The sequence below is a fragment of the Mus caroli genome, chromosome 18 (assembly GCF_900094665.2).
Source record: "Mus caroli chromosome 18, CAROLI_EIJ_v1.1, whole genome shotgun sequence".
Taxonomy (NCBI): Eukaryota; Metazoa; Chordata; class Mammalia; order Rodentia; family Muridae; genus Mus; species Mus caroli.
In genome coordinates this window covers 73764845-73785638 of record NC_034587.1, presented here as the reverse complement: position 1 = coordinate 73785638, position 20794 = coordinate 73764845, and the positions used below count along the sequence as shown (strand labels likewise).

At 45.9% G+C, this 20794-nt stretch overlaps 1 protein-coding gene across 2 annotated transcripts in view; it reads right to left on the bottom strand.

Annotated features, from left to right (window-relative positions):
- Positions 1 to 1086: 1086 nt before the first annotated feature.
- The window catches only part of Loxhd1 (lipoxygenase homology domains 1), a 101273-nt gene continuing 81565 nt past the window's right edge, over positions 1087 to 20794 (bottom strand). For both annotated transcript variants that reach the window (XM_021150699.1, XM_021150700.1), the window contains 5 exons: positions 17253 to 17423; positions 13162 to 13294; positions 11972 to 12130; positions 1776 to 2088; positions 1087 to 1352 (listed from right to left, as the gene is read on the bottom strand). In XM_021150699.1, coding sequence (XP_021006358.1) covers positions 1149 to 1352; positions 1776 to 2088; positions 11972 to 12130; positions 13162 to 13294; positions 17253 to 17423 — 980 coding nt within the window. In that variant the 3' untranslated portion in view covers positions 1087 to 1148. The remainder of the gene's footprint in view (positions 1353 to 1775; positions 2089 to 11971; positions 12131 to 13161; positions 13295 to 17252; positions 17424 to 20794) is intronic.

The following is a 20794-nucleotide window of genomic DNA, read 5'->3' as shown; positions in this document are numbered from 1 at the left end:
TTCCTTCCTTCCTTCCTTCCTTCCTTCCTTCCTCCCCATCTACCATCAAACATCTATTCACTCACAAATCCTTCTTTCCTTCTATATACTATTCTTCCAGTACCAAATATGCACACACACTATACTCTAAGATTTGTGATAAGTTCTAGGATTACAAAGATGAGTTAGACCTGATACTTCTTGAAGACTCATGGTCCAGGTAGAGGAGCAACTTCCCTACAACATACCATTCATGGATGTGGGCACAACATGAGGCCTCCTAGATCTATCCCGAGGGAAGGATAACGGTAAGATTTTGTGGCAGTGAATAAAGACCTTGAACGGAGACACCTTAAATGTAAAACACCAGGTCTGGTGAAATGGAGGGGTAGATGGGTAGCAAGGAAACTTCTAGCAGAGAGGAGAGCCTAGAAAAGGCACAGGCGGGATGACAGGTTGTGAGGCATTGCTGGAGGGCAACACTCTGGGCTTGGAGCTGTAACTGATTTTCCCAAGTTAGAGGTGGTCCACATCTCAGGAACCTAGGGAACGGGTGGGTGGGATTGTTAGGAGGGGCCTTGTGGATAAAAGTACGCCCAGATCAACAGAAGTATCAACAGTTTAATTGAGAGTTTGGTAATGGTTTCATTAGGTCCTGACAGGTCCTCTAAGCAATGCAAAGCAAGCAGGGCAGACTGAAGATGGCAAGAAACTCGGCTATGTGTGGTACATGGTGGAGCCGAGCTTGCCCTATCCCAAGAGCAGCACACCAACATTTATGAAATACATCAATACCAGCGTGGAAACACGAGACCTCCTTTCCCCCTAGAGATAGTAGAGCACTTGTCAGAGGGAGGTGGCAGAGAGGGATGTGGTATGGACTCTGAGCTGAGGATCCTCTCCACATTGTGATGGGGAAGGAGGGGCCGAGAGAAAAGAGCAGCAGGACAGGCCAATAGATATATAGACAGACAGACGGGGGTGGGGGGAACCAAGGTGTGAGGATCTGAGAGCTCTTACTCTCTTGGTGTCTGTAAAGTGGTGGAAAGAGTTATCTACTTTCCACAGGGTCAAGGTCCCCCAATACTTCCTCCTGATGTTTTTCTGCATTTGACCCTGGATTTTTTTGGAACTGGGGAAAAAAAACAACAACCCAAACCATACATGTTTTAGCACATAGGTGCTCGGATGAGTTCTCTGAGGGGTGTGGTTCGTAATAATTTAATTAGCCCAGCTTTTTTCGCAAAAAAAGTGTTAATTAGTTTTTGCTTAAAATACACTGTCTTGATAACCTCTCCTTCTCCACTTGTTTCCCCTGAGTGAAGCCCCAATTTTCCATCCACACCCTGCAGCAAGTCCCAACCTGGGCACCACTGTTATTATTACAAGGAAAGAAAGTTAAAAAAAATAGCTTGTACAGTCATGGATTATGAGATGTGCTGAATAGAATTCTTGTATATCCAAGAGATGGAGAAGGTAGAGGCCAGGATTCCACAAACTGTCACTTGCAAGGAGCAGCCTCTGGCGGATATGAGACCCCATGTCTGCTACACTAGTCCCACTCCTGGAGAGCTGGGAAGATGGGTGTTGAACACAAGATGGAGGGTATAAGGTGTGGCCAGGGCATCTCAGACAGATGGGAAGAGCTCTCGCCAGGTGAGTCCATCGCCCCGAGACTTGTCTAGCCACCTGCCACAGGAGAAGATGGTGGCCACTCCAGTACTAGTGTTGGTGACCTCCACCTTCTCCACCAGCCAGCCTGAGTAGTAGCCGCTGCTGTCGTGTTCCAGCCGAACCTTGCGCAGCTCTCCCAACTCTAACGTCTCCAGAAAGAATCGATCTGTACTGCCCCTCTCAAAGAGGTTGCGCATTTTCTGTTTCAGTTCACGCTTGCCGGTGTCCCCATTAGCGCCAAAGATGGTCACAAAGACATTGGCATCAGTACCCGCCCCTGGTTCGTAGCCTGTTGTCACGATGACCTCGTACTTGACTGGCACCAGGCTCTGGATCTTACTGGCGAAGCTCTCTGTCGTTTTCGTAACCTCAAATACCTTGAAGTACTTCCTCTTCCGCTTGAGGGGGATGAGGCAATCACAGTTAAAGAAGTACCTGACAAAGGGATAAAGAGCACACAGGAATCAGCTTTGGGGACATAAAGAGCACACAGGAATCAGCTTTGGGGACACAGGCAGAGGGTCCTCATTCCACCCAAGATACCGAAGCCTGATGCCCTATTCTTCCTGTTGCTCCTTGTTTCTTCTAATTCCTTTCTAATTCTTCATACTCCACTTGAAATCCGTAACTCAAACCTGTTGGTCCTATCTTTCAAATGCACCTAGAATGGGCCTGTCTGTTCCTCCACCCGTAGCATCTACCCATGTGCTCCACTCTGGTCCAAATTGCCATCCTCTTCTACCTAGAGAATATTAGGGACCAGCTAACTGGCCTCTGCGCTTCTTGCTTCCTAGGTTTGGCGTAAACAATTTCTATGGTTTCTTCCCAATCCAAATTGCTAATTTCCTACCTACGGGAGACCAGCACAAGATGGAGCCCATTTTCATTCCATCATAGAGGGGAGAGGGATGTGTGAGGTCTCACATCTTCTGAACATTTATAGGCAGTTAACCACTGCTGGGGTGGGGGCAGGGGTAGGGGCGGGGGTGGGGGCGGGGGGGCAGCAGAGCCAATAAAGTCCGATTTATAGGCAGTTAATGGTTCAGAACGGGAGGGTCTCACGAAGCCCCGCCCCTCTCTGAGAATAGTGAGGCTCTATCCTGAAGGAGAATCATTTTCTCCGGTTATTCAGTGGTTTATAGCTTTCCTATGCTCCACTAAGTAAGCCCAATTAAACTCGCTGGCTCACTAGTCTAGACAAGGATGGAATTATTTCTTTGTTCTGCTGTTGGTTTCCTATCTGGGGTGAATAGCTGTTTGCTCCTCTCCCCAGAACAAGTTCCCACAACACTAATAAGTTAGCAGATTCTGAAATAAACAGTCCTGGTGCTAATGACTTCAGGAATGCAGTGCTGGAAAAGGGTGCCCAGAGGTGAGTACACCAGGGTGGGTGGAGAGCAGCTATCCTAAGAGGCGCTCTACAGAAGCAGGGGAAGAACAGAGCCAGCTTCTGAAGATCCCTGCTGGGTCACCTGCCTGGGTCTAGAGCAAATCCTCCACCCCACCCCACCCCACCCCCCGTTTGCACCCTGAGAACCCACAGCAAGTGTCACAGAACTAGACCGAAACACAGTTGGCAGAAAACCTCTAGATAAGATAGAGGAAGAAACTGTGACTTAAAATCACACGGGGCTCTGCACAGGGGAAATTTAATGTGAGCCAGAGTCCCCATTGTATATACAGAAAGAGGACCAGCCCTTGCCCTTCACCCTGGAGTAGCCTGCCCAAGGCAGGACCTGCATCTGCTGTGCCTACAGAAGAGCTTCCCAAAGGAAGGATTTATGCTGGCATCCTACAGCTTTGCGAATACACACATGACAGGCCCAGCACACATGCCAAGCATCTGTCTAAGTGAGAGCCTTGTGGCAACACCAGCACACATGCCCTAGGTGGATCAGAATACACAGAGGCAGTCCTATGTCTGTGACCCACACCTGAAATGACTAGTCCCAATGCCCTTGCTCCATGAATACTGCAGGGAGTCTTCACGTAGGCAGAGTCAGCACCACATCCTTTAAGGGACTGATTGCACGGGTTGTTGTGGGATTAGGACTCTCCTTGCCTCAGTTTCCTGTGTGTGTGTTCTCTTTTTTGAGTCAGGGTGGCACCCAATTAGCCTTCAAACCTCAGCATCTGGCTGCCTGTTTTCCCAGGACTTGCAAGCATAAGGCACCATATCAGGCTTCTCCTGGGAACCGAGCTCAGGGCCTCGTGCTTGCATGACAAGCCCTCGCCGACAGCCGTCATCTCCCAGCCCGGCTAATCCCCTTACCACCTTCTCTTTGCCGTCTACGTCTACGTTCACTTGGAGCGGCCATATCTTCTCCCTTTGCCTTCTGCTCTCTTTGCCTTTCTCTCCTGGGCGCTTTCTGTGGCTCTAATGCTAATTTCAGGCACGACTCTGCTTCTCTACCTCCCTCTCTACCTGAAGTAACGAATATCTTAGGACACGACAGTCTACCCGCTTCTTATTTCCCTCAAACTACTTACACTGAAGGCTGCCCACTTTCATGTAACGACTACTGTGTTTTCATAAGTCTATGTATTGTTTATAGTGACTGATGAAAAGAGGAGTCTACTCCTGGGGCAAAGCTGGAGAGCAAGCTTCAGCCACACCCAGGTCAGTGAGGATAAATCATCTTTCCACAACTTACCACTACCTGGATGTTTGAAATACTGAGACTGAATAAATATACATAATTAAAAGTAAGATTAAAAGCATCCAACTTATAACTTGGTGCACAAAACCTGATGCAGAAATACAAGAAATATATAATATATTATATATTTATAAAAATATATTTATAATATATAATATATATACATATATTTATAAAAATTCAAACAATGCAATCCCCCAAAATTACTAATTCCGCCATGAAGGACTACAGTGCAAATGGGAGAGATGTAATTATAGGTAATAATTCAAAATGATTGTAAGGATGTTGCACCAAATCAGAGAGAACTCGAAGAAATCTCAGAATAACCACAGAGGAAACATAAAGGAAATAAACTAAAGAAGGTGACACGGTATCATCACCAGAGGGAAATACTATTAAAAAGAAGAAGAAGAAGAAGAAGAAGAAGAAGAAGAAGAAGAAGAAGAAGAAGAAGAAGAAGAAGAAGAAGAAGAAGAAGAAGAAGAAGAAGAAGAAGAAGAAGAAGAAGAAGAAGAGGAATGAAAAGCTCAATAAGGGGAAAAGCCCTGTGGACGGCCTCCCAGATAGAATAAATTAAGTGGAAGACAGAATACTGGGGCTGGAAGACAAAGTAGACAGGGGCTGGAAGACAAAGTAGACAAATGGAAGCATCCAGAGAGTTACAAAGCTAAAGTAATGAGAAAGCACAATGGACCACTTGAGGCCTATGAGATGCCATAAAAGACATAAGGGTAGAAGATGGAGAAGTTCACACTAAAGGCATAGAAATTATGTTCAGTAAAAGCACAGCAGAAATCTCAAGCATAGAAAAAGTGGTGACCAACCAGATCCAAGAGACATCGAGAATCCCAGACACATGGGCCCAGAAAACAAATCCCCACACCAAACTCTAAATCAAACATTAAGACCACAGAGATGACGTTGAGAGCTGCAAGGATGAAGGGCCAAGTCATACAAGAAGGCAGCTTCATCAGCGTAACAGCAGACTTCTCACCAGAAACTCTAAGACCCAAGAGGGCGTGGAACTCTACCTGTACTCAAGCTCTGACAGACAGTAACTACTGACCCTGATTACTCTGTTTGGCAAAATCACTCTTCATAGTGTAAAGAGAAAGAACTTTTCATGATAGAATTTTAAAAAGTCATGATTATTAAACCACAACTACAGAGGATATTTGACGGAGTCTATCTACTTTGTGAACAGAACAACCACAAAGTCACAGGAAAGGCTAAACTGCACTTGAATGACAAGCATATAATCAAAGAAGGAAGGGGAGCAACAAATATTACAAAATAACAAGATGACAGTCAGCGCGAAGCTCTCCGAAATACCTGTGAATATTATGATCCTGATCCTCTAATTAAAAGACACAGACGAGTAGATTGGATTTAAAAGTGGGGCCCATCTAGTTATCTCTTATAAGGAACCCATTTCACTGGGGAAAAATGAGCACAGCTTTAAAGATGGAATGTGAGGGAATAGAAAGCAATATTCTACACGAATGGAGTTAGACAGCAAGCAGGCGTGGTGATATCAATAGCTGACAAAACAGGCATCAAAACAAAGTTAGTTGGAAGAGATAAAGAGGGTCCTGTCATATAGATGAAGGGAACAATCCACTAAGAGGATATGTACTGAGTATTGTCACATAACCTTATAAAACAAACTCTGACGGATGCAAAGGCACAGACTTAACCCCCTCACAATAGTAGTACCGCACTCTCATGATAAACAGGACAAGCGACAAACAGAACCAAATTAACAAAGCACTCCAAAGGAACATCCCAGTCAAGATCAAACGGACTTAGCAGACACCCTCAGGCTATTGCACCCAAACATTGCAGAACACACTCTTCTCAGAATCCCACGTAGCTTCCTTCCCTAGAATAGATGACATTTGAGGACACTAAAGAAGATCTCTAAGAATACAAGAAAATTCAAGTGATTTCTTATTTTTTTGAGATTATAATTTAATCGCAACACTTCTAGCTTTCCTTTGCTTTCTCCAAACCATACCATATACCCCTCCCCCACTCTCCTCCATTATGTCTTATGTTATTGCAACAGATAAAGTCAGCACCAGGAGAGACAGTCGAGTAAAACTCGTGGTGGCTGAACAATACACCACTGAGTTATGAATGAGCCAGTGAGGGGATCAAGAGGGTCATTTAAAAATTCTATGATTAATGGAAATAAAAACACAACATACTAGAACCTGTGGAGCATGAACTAGAACCTGTGGAGTGTGATGAAATCACTACTGGGATATCCATATCTCTAAATGCTTACGTTAAAAAACATTAGAGAGGTTTCAAATGCAAAGCTTAAGGAGGTACCTTAAGGGCCTGGGAGAAACGGAAAGAAGTAATAAGATTAAGGCAGAAATGAATGAAGACCAAATGAATAACACAAAGAATCAACAAAATAAGGAGTGGGTTTTCCCCAAAAAAATAAACAAGATCGTTAAACCAGTAGTCAAACTAAACAACCAAAAGAAAAGACCCAAATCAATAAGCTTAGAAATCAAAAAGGAAACATTACGATTATATCAATGAAATTGAGATCATTAAGGCAGACTTTGAAAACTTCTATTTGAGCTTGTAGGATAGCTGGGTGGTAAGGGTGCTTTCTCACAAGTCTGACAACCTCAGTTCGGTATCTGGAACTCACATGGTGGAAAGGGAGAGCCTTTCAAGTTGTCCTTCAAACTGAGAGAGAGAGAGAGAGAGAGAGAGAGAGAGAGAGAGAGAGAGAGAGAGAGAGAGAGTCTGAAAACACAGGACAGAACAGATATATTTCTAGACACACCAACATACAAGTATTAGACCTAGATGATATAAACAACTTAAATAGATGCATCACAGACCCTGAGATTGAAGCATAAATGTGAAGGTTCCCAGACCCAGACCCACTCACTGGTAAATTCCACCGGAACACATCAAGAAGAACGAAGATGGATGTTCCTCAATGTAGTCCACAACCCAGAAAGTTAAGAGATACTACCAAACTGATTTTAAGATGGTAGAACTACCTTGAAGTTAAATAAGGACACACACACACACACACACACACACACACACACCCTAATCTCCCTAATGAACATAGGCAAACTACCTATAAACTGTATTCAATCATACATCAAAAAAAAATCATGCACAATGACAAGCCAGGCTTGATTCTAGGGAGGGAAAGAATTTAACATTAGAAATCAATAGATGCAATACATCACCTTATAGATTCAAGGACAGAAGTCACACCATCATCTCTATGATTGCAGAAGAGCTTTTCTGACAATATCCAGAATCTCTTCATAATAAAACCCCAGAAGAAACTAAGACTAGAACAATACAACAGGGATCATCTATGGCAAACTTATATTTAACTTTGCATTAAATAGGGGAAATTCAAGGCATTCCCGCTAAAATCAGGAACAAGATGAGAGTACCCAGCTTTCCCGTGCTTACTCCATATAGTTTCTCAAGTCTCGGTCAGAGCACTCACACAAGAGAAAGAGCCAAAAGGAACACAGACACACGTGAAAGGAAGAAATTAAACCGCTCAGATGTGCAGATATGACATTGCACATTAACGACACTGAAGACCCTGGTGGGACGCTCAGAACTGACAAACTGTCAGCAAAGGAGCACAACAAAAGAGGATCAGCTGAAGACCTCCACAACGAGAAGTATAAAAGACCGAGGTGAAGGCAATGGAAGACAGAAAGACCTCCCGTCCATACTCATGGAGCAGCAGAATTAATTTAGTGAAAATGCATAGCGACTCATGGCAACCCCATCCAATCCCAATGACGTTCTTCACAAAAATAGGAAAACGAATCTTAAAATGAATACAAAAGCATACAGCACAGAACCATCCAGAGCAGTATGGACAATGCTGGAGGTATACTTAGAACCACTTTCAAGTTATAGTTCAGAGCTGTAGCAACAAAAAGTAGCACAATTCCCGTAGAAAAACAGTGGTGAGAAAGATTAAAGGACCCAGACTGAAAGTCACATCTGTAGACACCTAATTTTATTTATTTATTTTTTACCAAGATACCAAATAACATACATTGAAGAACAAGCAGGCTTTTCAGAAAATTATGCTAGGGAAACTGCGTATTATTCATATGTAGAAGAATGATGTTAGACTCTCTCGTCTAACCCTATACATAATCATCTCAAATGGGTGAAACCTTAATACGAAACCTAAAACTCTGATACTTTTAGGGACAGTAGGAGGAGGCTGTCAAGATGCAAGCAAAGGCAGGGACTTTCTCAAAAGGAGAAACTCCGGACCAAGTACCAAGAATTGGGGAATGAGATCACACGGGCTCAAAGTTGTAGAGCATGCTCACTCCCTGGGTTCAATGCTGGCACCCTCATGGTGGCTCCATTCCAGGTGACCTGAAATTCTCTCCAGACCTCTGTGGGCACCAGGCATGCATGCGTGCACACACATACATACATGCGGCCAAAACACTCATACATATAAAATAAATAAGTCTAAAAGCAATTAAAAGCACAGGAAAGGAAAAGGATCTGCAGAAAGAAGCAACAGAGCATGGGATGGGAGGAAAATCTTTGTTACTTGTCCATCTGCCAAAAGACTAGTATCCAGATTATATAAAGAACCTCAGAAAAACTAACTTCCAAATGAGTAATGGCCTAGCCAATACACCAGGTCTTAAAAGACAAGGTAAAAATGGCTCAGAAATATAGGAAATGTTTAGCATTATTAGCCTTCAGGGAAACAGAATCGAGACTACAGAGAGTCCACATCACTCTGGCCAGAATGACTATTGGGAAGAAACCAAAGAGCAACCCAAGCTTGGGAGAATGTCGGGCAAGGGGGACCTTTCTACACTGCTGGTGGGGAGTAAGCTGTCCAGCCACTATGAAAGTCAGTATAGGGTTCCTGATCAAACTGAAAACAGGCTTTGCTTCTCCTGGGTGTAAACCTCAAGGATTCTAAGTCAGTGCTCCACAGCCTCCCCTGCTCACAGCACCACTGTACATGGTCGCCACGTTATGAAATCAGCCCAGGTACCTGCCTACACGAATGGATCAAAGAGTCCAGGCACACACAATGAAGTTTTACTCGGCCACAAAGGAAAGGGGAAACTGTCGTTTTCTGGAAAACAGATGCAGCTACAAGTCATGGTGTTGAGGAAATCAGCCAAAGTACAAACGACAAAAAAAAAAAAAAAAAATTCACATTTCCCGTCATTTAGAGAGCCTTTTTTTTTAATAGACATATAAAATCAGTTAGGTGCATTTATGATGTGAGAACAGGAAGACAGGGACTATCAGACAGGACACAGGGCGAGGGGAAGAGAGCAGAGATGCTAAAACTTCGTGGTATACTTGAAATAAAACTGACTTTACCAAGCCTAATTAGATGTGAATAAAGAATTAAAGATGTCTTTACACCTGCTCATTTATTTCATGTGTATGTACTTGGGTTTGGCAAGCAGCTGCCACAGTACACGTGTGGAGACCAGACAATGACTGGTGAGAGTCAGCTCTCTCTTTCTACCAAGTGTGCATCAAACTAAGGTTTAGCAGGCTTGGTGGCCAGCACCTTTTACCTGCTGAGTCAACTCTGGCCCCTGATGCCAATAAGGAAATTTTAATTAGAAAGAAAAGAAGAAAGAAATTTTGAAGGGAAAATAATGAAGGTGCCTCCCAGACAATTTTTGTTCTGTTTTGCGATCTCTCCTCCACAGATTTATCACTTGGTGCACTTGAATTTCTTTTTTCTTTTTTAAATACCAGAATATCTTCAAAGGAGATGTATATTCATTGTTCAGTTTAAAATTATTTTAAAATGCATTTTTGCCCAGATTTGGTAATATTCATTGTTGGATATAAATGCACAAATTGTATGTTCACATGCATGGATTTCCAAGTGTGCTCTCTGTCTTCCTTTCTGTTTGGCTGTGACTCTTACTCTCTGGCTCCTACTGCAGCACCCCATCTTACCTTAGATAACCCACATAACAGCCGAGGGTGCAGCCTGCCAGACTTCCTCCCTTCCACCCTCTGAGAGACCCACGTACACACAGACATATGGGGATGTCAGTGCTCTCTTTTCTGCGCAGCACCATCGTACGAAACGTGTTTTCCTGCATCTCGGTTTCCTCGCTTCATAATACTTCCTGGGAGTTGCTCCAAGTCATCTGGTGCACATTTAGATCATTATTTTAAATGGATAGAAAGAATTCCTCGGTGCAGATACAAGGACAAGTTTACTTGTAGACAGAGCTACAAACACAGCCCATGGCATGAGACTCAAAGCCAGTGGGGTCTAGGCTGTGGCTGTATGTGGGGGAGGGGATTATAAGACTAAAGATGAAAATGGTGAACTGAAAAGAAATGAGCTGGCTTGAAACCCAGGCATAGCATAGTCACCCTTCTGCGAACGCCGAGACCATAAGGGATTGGGAAAGTGCAGAGGAGAGCGAGCATCTCGCAATGCTCACAGTGCCGCTCGGATGGGCAGGCCTCAGGGAGACTTTGCTGTCTTTTACACCACTTTAGGGTCTTATTTGAATTTTGTAGTGATTATCTATTGGATAAACTATTTTGATAAAACAGGCCCCCCCCCACCACCACTGGAACCTTGGATTCCAAGGTGATGATGCACAGAAAAGTCAAGAAGCCTGAGGGTGCGGCACGATGATAGAATGCTTATGTAGAACATGTGTGGCCCTAGGTTCTATCTCCCATATAAAGAACATACTAGATACATGCATATATACATACATCAGAGAGAGAGAGAGAGAGAGAGAGAGAGAGAGAGATTACCCTATACAGAGGGATAATGCATTTCTGAGCTGCCATAGGTTATGAAATAAAAAGCCTAGTGCCAGGTGTGGATACTCTCCTTCCCATGTTGGTAAGGACCCATGAAGTCCCAAACAATATAAGTCGACATTGTTCTTCTTTATTCAGTGGAAGAAGGAAGGAGGGAAGGAAAGGAAGGAAGGAGTGAGGGAAGGAGGGAAGGAGAGAGAGAAGGAAGAAGTGATGGAGGGAGAGAGAAGGAAGAAGTGAGTGAAGGAGGGAGGGAGAGAGAAGGAAGGAAGGAAGGAAGGAAGGAAGGAAGGAAGGAAGGAAGGAAGGAAGGAAGGAAGGAAGGAAAAGCTCCAATATCACCCCTATGCACCTTTCTTGCTGTTCGCATAAGGAAATCTCCTTGCCTGAGAAGCAGGAGACACCCAAAGTCACCCAGTCTAACCCCATTTCTGCTTGTAGACATGTAGTTCAGATAGCACTGGCACAGTGCTTCTCAACCTTCAGGCTGTGACCCCTTTGGGGCGATTGACCAGCCCTTCCACAGGGGCCACCTAGGACCACAGGAAAACACAGGCATTTATACTACAATTCATCACAGTAGCACAACTAAAGCCTTGAAGGGGCAACAAAAATAATTTTATGGCTGGGGTCACTGAAACATGGGGTATCTATGAGTGGGTCATGGCATTAAGGTAGAGAACTACTGCTCTGGCACATGACAGCTACTTCTTCCTGTCCTGACTTCTAGGCTTACACTCATGACTAGGGTCACCTTGGCCTCGAAGGACACACATTGTCTTCTCACACACGCATGGTGGGAGTTCCCACTGCACCCCGGGGCTTGGCTCTATACATACACATTGCCATACTCCATCTCGGTGATGGTGATCGTCTTGACGTGCCAGACGAGCTCTCTCTTGGGAATGAACCGGTCCTCCCTGGCCAAGTGGCCCACACAGAGGGAGGCGATGTCTCCCAAGAAGATGCTGTCAAACTCAAAGGTGTCTGTAGTCCCCCTACAGGAAACAAAGGTATGATCAATGAACTGCCTATGCCTGTTGATGCAGTACTCATTTAGTAAAAACCTACAGTATTCCAGAGTGGTACGGAAGGCAGGATTTGGTATCAACCTAGCATCCCTTGAGGGATTCAGGCTGTTTTAAATCAAGATGATGACAGTGAAAAGCCCTGCCAGCCACCTGCTCCCAGAACGTGAATGGCAATGTCACCGAGCAGGCTGGAACTTAGAAGAAGGGAAAGAGTTGGGTTTGGAGCTGCAGAGGGAGAAGGAGAAGGTTAACCTTCTAATAGAGACCCATTTTTGAAAAATCTTACAAGTCAGGTATTGGGGAATCTACTTGGATGGAATTTGAATCCATGAGGGCATAGCAACGGGAAGGCAGGGCAAGGGCTGTCTCTGGTGGTCTGTCGATGAAACTCAGACTCTGTCCTTGTGGAAGGAGCATTGGAATAAAAGGTTGTGGTAAACAGGATGGGGTACCCTACCAACTCTGCGTGTTGAAACGTACTATCATGCGACAGAGTTTGGAGCTGGGTCTTTGCACGTTGGTTAGGCAATGATGGGAGAGCCTTTGTGAATGGGAACTTATAAAACAAGCTCCGGGGAGCTCCTGCAGCTTTCTGCTGCATGTGGACACTGTGAGAGGACCTCATCTGAGAACCCAGAGGCAAGTGTCATCAGACACTAGAGCTGCCAGCAGTCTTGAGAACATGGGAAAGAGATTTCAGTTGTCCCTAAGCTACTGTTTCATATGGCAGCTTGAATGGGCTAAGATAAAGGAGGTTGAGTAGGGGGGTGTAGAGATCTTGTAGTTCTAGTGGGAACAGAGGTGATGTGGACACAGCCAGAGGCCTCCCAGAACAAACAGGGAGAAAGCTCTGGGTTGGGATGTGGGATAATACTTTCAGGGAAATCACATGACCCAGCACACAGTAGGTACTCAACTGGCCCACTTGTAGACCTCTCAGAGAGGGTCTCTGGCTTGCCCTGTCCACCCCCCATTCCACTGAGCATCCTTCTTCTTACTTCCGAAAGGCCCTCTGTCTGGAAGAATTTTCCACAAGGAACTCCTTGGATCTGTTCTTCCTGCCCTCCAGTATGAGCCAGACGTTCTCTCTTGTTTCGCCCCCGTTGCCTGTTTCTATGACAATCTCGTAGGCTGCAGGGAGGAGGTGGGAGAGGGTCAGCAGCAGGAAGCAGCCACCTGTTGCCAGCCAGTCCCTCCCTTGGGGACTTTTCTCTGGCCTTTGGCCGCAGTCTGGGTTTAGGAGTCAGGTTAGCCTTGCTAAGACCCAGGCAGTGTAAGTGAAGCTGGTGACTCCAGGACAACAGCCTGGAGATACAGGCTGGCAGATACAGGAATGTAGCAGCTGTACAGAAGGAGGAAGTGGGGAGGGATGAGCTCTCAAGAGATGTTAGGGTCTGGCTCTCACAGCTGCATGTGCCACTAAACTGAAACACAGTATAGAAACCACATGCCCAGAAGATGATGGAAGAGAGGCAGGCCTGGCTAGAGAAAGCACAATGCAAAGACCCAGCAGGCTAAAGGCCCCAGGGAGCCTTGAACTTGCTCTAGCACACAGCCCCACTCTACCATCAGCCTCACAGTCATCCCTGCCTTGTTCCCTCTGGCATGACTATGTTGGTACCTCTCCAGCCACCTTCATCTAAGGGGTGCCAAGTGTCAGGAGTACCAGGCTGGTGACTAGAATTCCCTTTCCAGCCTCAGACATGTAGCCCAGCCCTGACCATCCATCCATAAGACAGAATGCAATAGCCTTGAAGTAAGGGCCAGGCTGCTGCTGCTGGATAGGAGCAGAGCTGACTTCATGCCTCTGCCTGCTCAGCTCCCAGAACTTGCTCTCTTTCTGTCTCCAGCCTCTGATATTCTAGTTCCTGTGTTCCTGCCTGTTTGGAGCTCTGCCATGTTCCTTCTCTCCACCTGAACATCGCCCCTCCCTCCTTACCTCTGTGTGCTTTTGTCTATAGCATCTTAGCGATGCTACGCCAGTGCCCCAATTAAAGAGGTGGCCTGGTTCCTTGCCATATCCTGTCTGCCTCACCTCGGCTATTTCCTCTTATTCTCACCATCTTCAAACACTCTATATAATCTCATTTATTCATTATTGTCCATCGTACCTCCTCCCCTGTCCTAAGTGAGTGCAGGCTCCACAAAAGTGAGTATGTTCATGACTAAATTCCAAACTGCCAAAGGACAGCGGCATGGTGAGCCCTCAGTAAAAGAAAAATAATATTTTAATTAACTTATTTCTATTTTGTGTTTATGCATGTCTATGTACCATGTATGTGCAGTGCCTGAGGATTCTAGAAGAGGACGCCAGGTCCTGAAGTTAAAGATGGGTGTGAGCCACCATAGGAATGCTGGAAACAGGACCTGAGCCTTCGGCAGGAGCAGCATGTGCTCTTAACTATTGACCCATGTCTTTAGGCCTGCCACCCTCATGTCAGTAAATAGTCACTGAAGGAAGGAATAAATAGCTAAGTAGACTGTACTGGTTGGTTTTGTGTGCCAACTTGACACAAGAAAGGAGCCTCCCTTGAGGAAATTCCTCCATGAGATCCAGCTGTAAGGCATTTTCTCAATTAGTGATCAAGTGGAGGGCCCATTGTGGGTGGTGCCATCCCTGAGCTGGTAGTCTTGGGTTCTATAAGAAAGCAAGCTGAGCAAGCCAGGGGAAGCTAGCCAGTAAGTAACATCCCTCCATGGCCTCTGCATCAGCTCCTGCTTCCTGACCTGAGTTCCAGTCCTGATTTCCGTTGGTGATGAACAGCAGTGTGAAAGTGTACATTGAAAAAAACCCCTTCCCCCACAGCTTGCTTCTTGGTCATGATGTTTTGTGCAGGAATACAATACAAACCCTGACTAAGACATGGACCAATCACAGGGAGCCTCATGAGGAGAGAAGCCCCGAGTTTGTCATTCGAAGACAGCTGTGATGCAATTAGCAGAGGTTGGAGGGCGAGGGAAAGATGGGAGGGAGGACACAGAGGATGCATGACATCATCCAGCTCAGGGATGGAGCCAGCACACAGGAGTGCACATTAGATGTTTGTCTGTGTTGGTCCTTCTGCATGCTGAATAAACAGACGGGCAGCCTTCAGATGAGCACATGGCAGCCATGGAACCACGACAGAGGATGACAGTATGCTTCTGGTTGGCACCAAACATTTTACTGCCCCCCTTTGTCAGGACCCTTACATACTGGGGAGTTCTCTATCACATGCTGGGGTGAACTGAGAGCTGCTCCCCAGGGATATGCTCTTTCCCCTTCCTTAGAGGTTAGTCAGTAAGGATTCATGTTGGTGCAGCCAGCAGCCCTCTCCCTGGGATTCAGGGAAAAACTAAAGTAAGTTAACATACTGGGAAAATTGAGCTGACACCATTGGCATCTCTGTGGACAGCAAATTTGGAGCCAGGGCCACCTCAGGTTTCCAAGTTCTGCAAGGCAGTATATTTCCTGCATCCAGCAATGGTATGGTTTTCAGGCATGCGCCACCAAGACCCCTAACCATTCCTGGAAGCTCCTTCTTGACCCTGTTGGAACTATCAAAGGATGGAGGCTTCAAGAACATACATGTGAGGAGGTATTCTACCACCCAGTGGAGTAGTGAGTGTTCCATCCCCAGGGACTGGCCAGCAGTGGGATGTACTGGAGCTAGACACAGTGCAGGCCAGTGGACAAAGCAAACCCACCTAAAGGGTGTAAAGAGAAGTGGATAGGAAAATGAAGGGCTGGGAAGGAAAAGGTATCCTCCAGCAGAGAGTTGTGTGTTTATGTGCACTTCTGCATGCAATCTCACTGTGTGAACTAGACTCTGGCAAAGCTGCAATCCAATGCCTGAAGGCTCAGATGTGAGGACGACATACGAAGGCCACCATTAGAGTCAGCTGTAGAGGTGTAGGCTTGCAAGATGGCTGGAGCACCTTGTAGGAGTGCTTCAGAGAATTGGAGAGGAAGCCTGGAAACAGGATGCTGGCTGATAGGGGCAACTGATAGATCTGCAGTGCCAGCCAGGCCCAACAAGGAAAGGGCACCCTAGAATCCAGCAGTGGGCCTGGCATAACCTTTCTGAATCTTTGCTTCCCTTACCTTAAGGATGCAGAGGTATGAATTGAACCTTGCTTTCTCCTTAGGGTGGATGTGGGGCTTCCGGGGCTGACAGAGACTGTGGTGTTGACTGCTTTCACTCATATGAGGATTTGTTCATGACGGGGGGGGGGGGTGGCGCTCTGTTTCCCAGGTGCCCTTGCATCTGCTACAGCCATGAGACTAGTTCTCCCAAACAAAATGCAGGTTGAGGTGATGAGATCCCAGGGGAGGGCTGTCTAGCTTCCATATTGTGAGGAATGTGGAAGCCACAGCTTAGAGACAGCAGAAGACACAAGTGCAGAGATCTTGGACCCCTAAATCACACTGGAAAACATCCGACCTTCCTCCCACATTGGACTATACACTGCAGAAGCAAGAAACAAACTGTGGTGCCAAGATGCTGAGGTGTGTGTGTGTGTGTGCACACGCACCTTAACAACGGGTGTTGAAAAATCCCTTCTTCAATTAGGCTCTGCCTTCTGAGCCTTCCTGTAATCCACTGGGCCCAGACACTGGCCTGGGTATTGAAGAATTATCTTCTAAAGCTTTGGTGTTCCTTCACCTCAGGAACTGCCCACGAATCTCTTCTCTGTATCCTCCATGGGAGGCAGTAGCTATCAGGACCCCCGCTCTCCCTGACTTCTGTTTCTAGAAACTCTGGATTGGCCTCCGTCATCACAGGCATCAGCTGAAACACTCTACGACATAAAAGTAGCCTGAGAGAGCTTCACAGCTGCCTTGCCCAGCCGAGCCCTGCCCTTGGGTCAGGGCAAGCCTGGCCACAGTGGGTTTTCCTTCATGAGTATTCGTGATTCAAGGCTATGAGTGTCTTAGCAGTTCTAAGAATTCACTGTTAGCTGGTTTACTGAGGAATCTCACCTGCAGCCACATGGAGGCATCCATCTTTACCAGTCCATTTCCTACCTCCTTAAGCCAGCCCTCCCTCAACTAGACGAGTCAGCCCCTTGTCACAGTGGGCTCTGTCACACCGTCCCCGCTACGTACTGGTCTCTTCCAGCTCATCACGGATCTCGTTGTTGGCACATGCGAAGTCTCGGAGCGTTTGTCTGTCACCTTCGCTCTTGGACAGCCAGCAGTCACACTGGAATCGGAAGGTCTCGTCACGGGAGTTGTCCTTCACGTCAACATAGCTCAGGTGCCATCCAGGAAATATCCCTGTGGAAGAGAGAGATTAGAGTGGGAAGTGCCCCCTCTCCCTGTTGAGACCTCTCTCCTTCCATCCACAGCTGTGTGACCCTGGACAAGTTTATTGTCCTCTCTGTGGTCTGGTATCCTTGTTGATGAAGCAACCAGTTGGGTAGGTGGTTTTAAGGACTCCTCCAATTTGAGGAACACAGGGGTCTTTGCAAAATTCTTAGAGTTCTTATGCATGAGATTTCAGTTGTGAGCTCCAAGCTACTGTACTGCTTTTCCCTTGCAAACTTTCCCACTGGGGAATCATCCAACAGGGACCAAAAGCCTTATTGCTTCTACTGGATTCACGATGAGGCTTTTCTAGACCTAAGCCCCTTAGCTGAAGGATGGCTTCCTGACCTGTGTCCACCAAGCTCTTGTCAATGATCTTTGGGCATCAGTTCAGGTATCAGCTCCACCAGGAAGCCTTCCCTGGTGTTCCCCACCACTCTAGCCGCTTATTCAGGAATGAATTCCTGAATTTCCAATTTCAGAACTTCAGATTTACATTGCTATTATTTACACTTGTGAATAATACACCAAGTTTGTTTCCCTAGGGCTCAACCGTAGACCTGGCAGACCATGATTGCTCAGTGAATGCTGAGCGAATAAATATGGTTTGTGTCAGGGTTCTTGGCTGAACTGTTTAACAGTCTTGAAGGGCCTAGAAGTTGCCGCTTCTTGGGATGTGTTCCTGAATTTGACACATCTTAGGCTGATCATGAGCACAGATCTGCTTGGTTGTAACTGGCAGGGCTTTTCTCAGAAGGGTCCCTACCACAGCAGAGCTGGCAATGTGGGTTTGCTGTGACAGCTGCGTGTGACGTACACTGCTTCCGCCACACAAACTCCTTGAGAATGTGGAACATCATGGGTCCCTCAGAGAGAGCAGCTCCAGTGCTCTGGCAGGCTAAATGGTAATGTTCTACTCATAATGTGTCTGTGAGGCGGTCTCACACAGCACACAGAGGGCCACACAAGCAGCACACAGCTGGCTGTCACTCACACACACCCCTCTCAGGCCACCCAGAGCTCCAGAGAAAGTTCCACTGTCCTGACAAGCCTTTCTCTCAGATCAAATCAAAGCAACAACTCTTGAAATCCTGCCTCAGCTCCCAAGAGTACATAAAAGTGTTATAGATCCCCAGTGCTACTGCCAAGTTCATGGTTGGGATAGATATGTTAACACTTTTATCCCAATTGGACCACAAACTAAAGAATAAACATGGAGAGACCCATGGCGCTGGCCTCATATATGGCAGAGGGTGGCCTTGTTGGACATCAGTGGGAGGAAAGGCCCTTGGGCCTGAGGGTGTTCAATGCCCCAGTGTAGGGGAATGCCAGGGCGGGAAGATGGGAATGGGTGAGTGGGGGAGCATCCTCATAGAGGCAGGGGATGAGATAATGGGTTTCCAGAGGAGAGACCTGGAAAGGGGAAAACATTTGAAATGTAAATAAAGAAAATATCCAAAAAAAATAAAATTAAAAGAAATTAAAAAAAATTGCTTGAGAGTTTCATACACAAATATAAAGTGCGTTGATCAAGCTTATGTGCATTCCGTCTATTACGACCGCTCTAGCATCCCTCTTCACACTCCGAGACACATCTCCCTCTCACCTTTATGGCCTTTCTTAAACCCACTGAGCATGCTTAGTGCTGCTGCCATGCAAATGGGTGTGGGTCCATGCGCTGGAACACAGGTAGCCTGATCAGGGGCTGAATGTGAAGCTAACCGAGTCTCTCTCCCCTAGCACCCACTAATAACTAACAGCCCTGGAGTACTAAGCCCCTCCCAATCCACACTGGGGTCTTGGCTGGCTTGCTCTTGTACAGGTCTTATGCACAAAACCACATCCACTGTGAGTTCATGGGCAATATCCCTATCATATGCATAAGATCCACAGAAGTCTTCTATTACCTCTGGTTCTTACAATCTCCGTTCTTCACCTTCTGTGGCAATCCCTGAGCCCTGGAGGTAGTGGTGTGGCCTAGCTGTCACATTAATTTTGGGGACTCTGCATTTTCTATGCACTGTGACTGGTTGTGAGTCTCTGAATTAATCAGCATGTCCTGTAAAAAAGATGCTTCTCATATGAAGGGTGAGAGATATACTAATCTATTGGTATAAAGGCAAATATTTAGGGGGGCAATTTAATAGTATGTCCATTAAGCTAAATTTGCCTCTAGGACCTATGACCTGCCCAGTCATGGGTTCTTGGCCCAGTATCACAGTTCTGCCTTGTGGAGTAAGTAGGTCTTAAATCTAATCATAAAGTCATTGATTATCCTCAAAATACTTGTGTCACTATTGTAGTGATGGGCACATCAAGCCAGAGAAGTCATTGTCATATCTTACAGCTGGGCAAGACTGGTGCTGACTTTTCTGTCCCAGCACAGTACCTTCTGATACTATAAAAACTCGCCATCAGGGAAGAAGGCTCCAAGTTAGTACTAGCTTGGTTTCTCTGAGCCTTAAAAGACTCAATGTATCTTCAAAGCAGGGTCTTAGCATCAAATTAGCAATGGCAATAGTTTGTACTGTTTGAGGGGTTTATGGGACTTCCCACTGACCAACAATTTGAATGGAAGTAACACACACCTGGTACTTGTCTTTAGCTTCCTAGCCTATAACAACTGGAAAGGCGTTACTCTCCTGTGCCAGGTGACTCTCTTCTCTGTTGCATATCTATTTTAAGGAGCTTCTACAACTGTTGGTTTCCATAAGTTTTTTTCAAAGGTCTTTGGTGTTGGCTGTATTTCTTGGGTTTTGTGAAATCAGAAATCTTTGCTGGGGAAGCAAACAGTAGAGGGTGAAACACTTCTGTTGTGTTACACAGCAGCGGGGTGAGTTACTTTTTTTATGGACTTGCTTTTGTACTTGATAAATCTTTTTTTCAGTTTCCTGAAAATTAGGGCCAGTCCCATCTGCAAGTTTACAGAGTGACTACATCAGAGACAGTCCCTGGTAGCACCAAGAGACTGATCCCAGAGCTTAGCAAGCCTCCACACGTGCCGAATGGAAATGTTGGGATGAGATGGTCAGAGCCTTTCTCTCAAGGCTTCTCCTTAGAACAAAAAAGGAAGCAGCAAGTGGGGAAGAAAAGACACACAGTTGATTGTGATGAAAGAGATCCAAAGGTAAGAGATGCCGGGCTGTCCCTTGCCTATCATGTGTGTGTGTGTGTGTGTGTGTGTGTGTGTGTGTGTGTGTGTGTGTGTGTGTGATGTTGTCTTACTCCATACCCAATTCCCCTTTCCAGTTAGAATTCAGCACTGCAACTCTTTCCACTAAACAACAGACAAACCCCAACCCTCTTTACATAAAAGGCACCTTGCATTCTCTGCAGTTTTC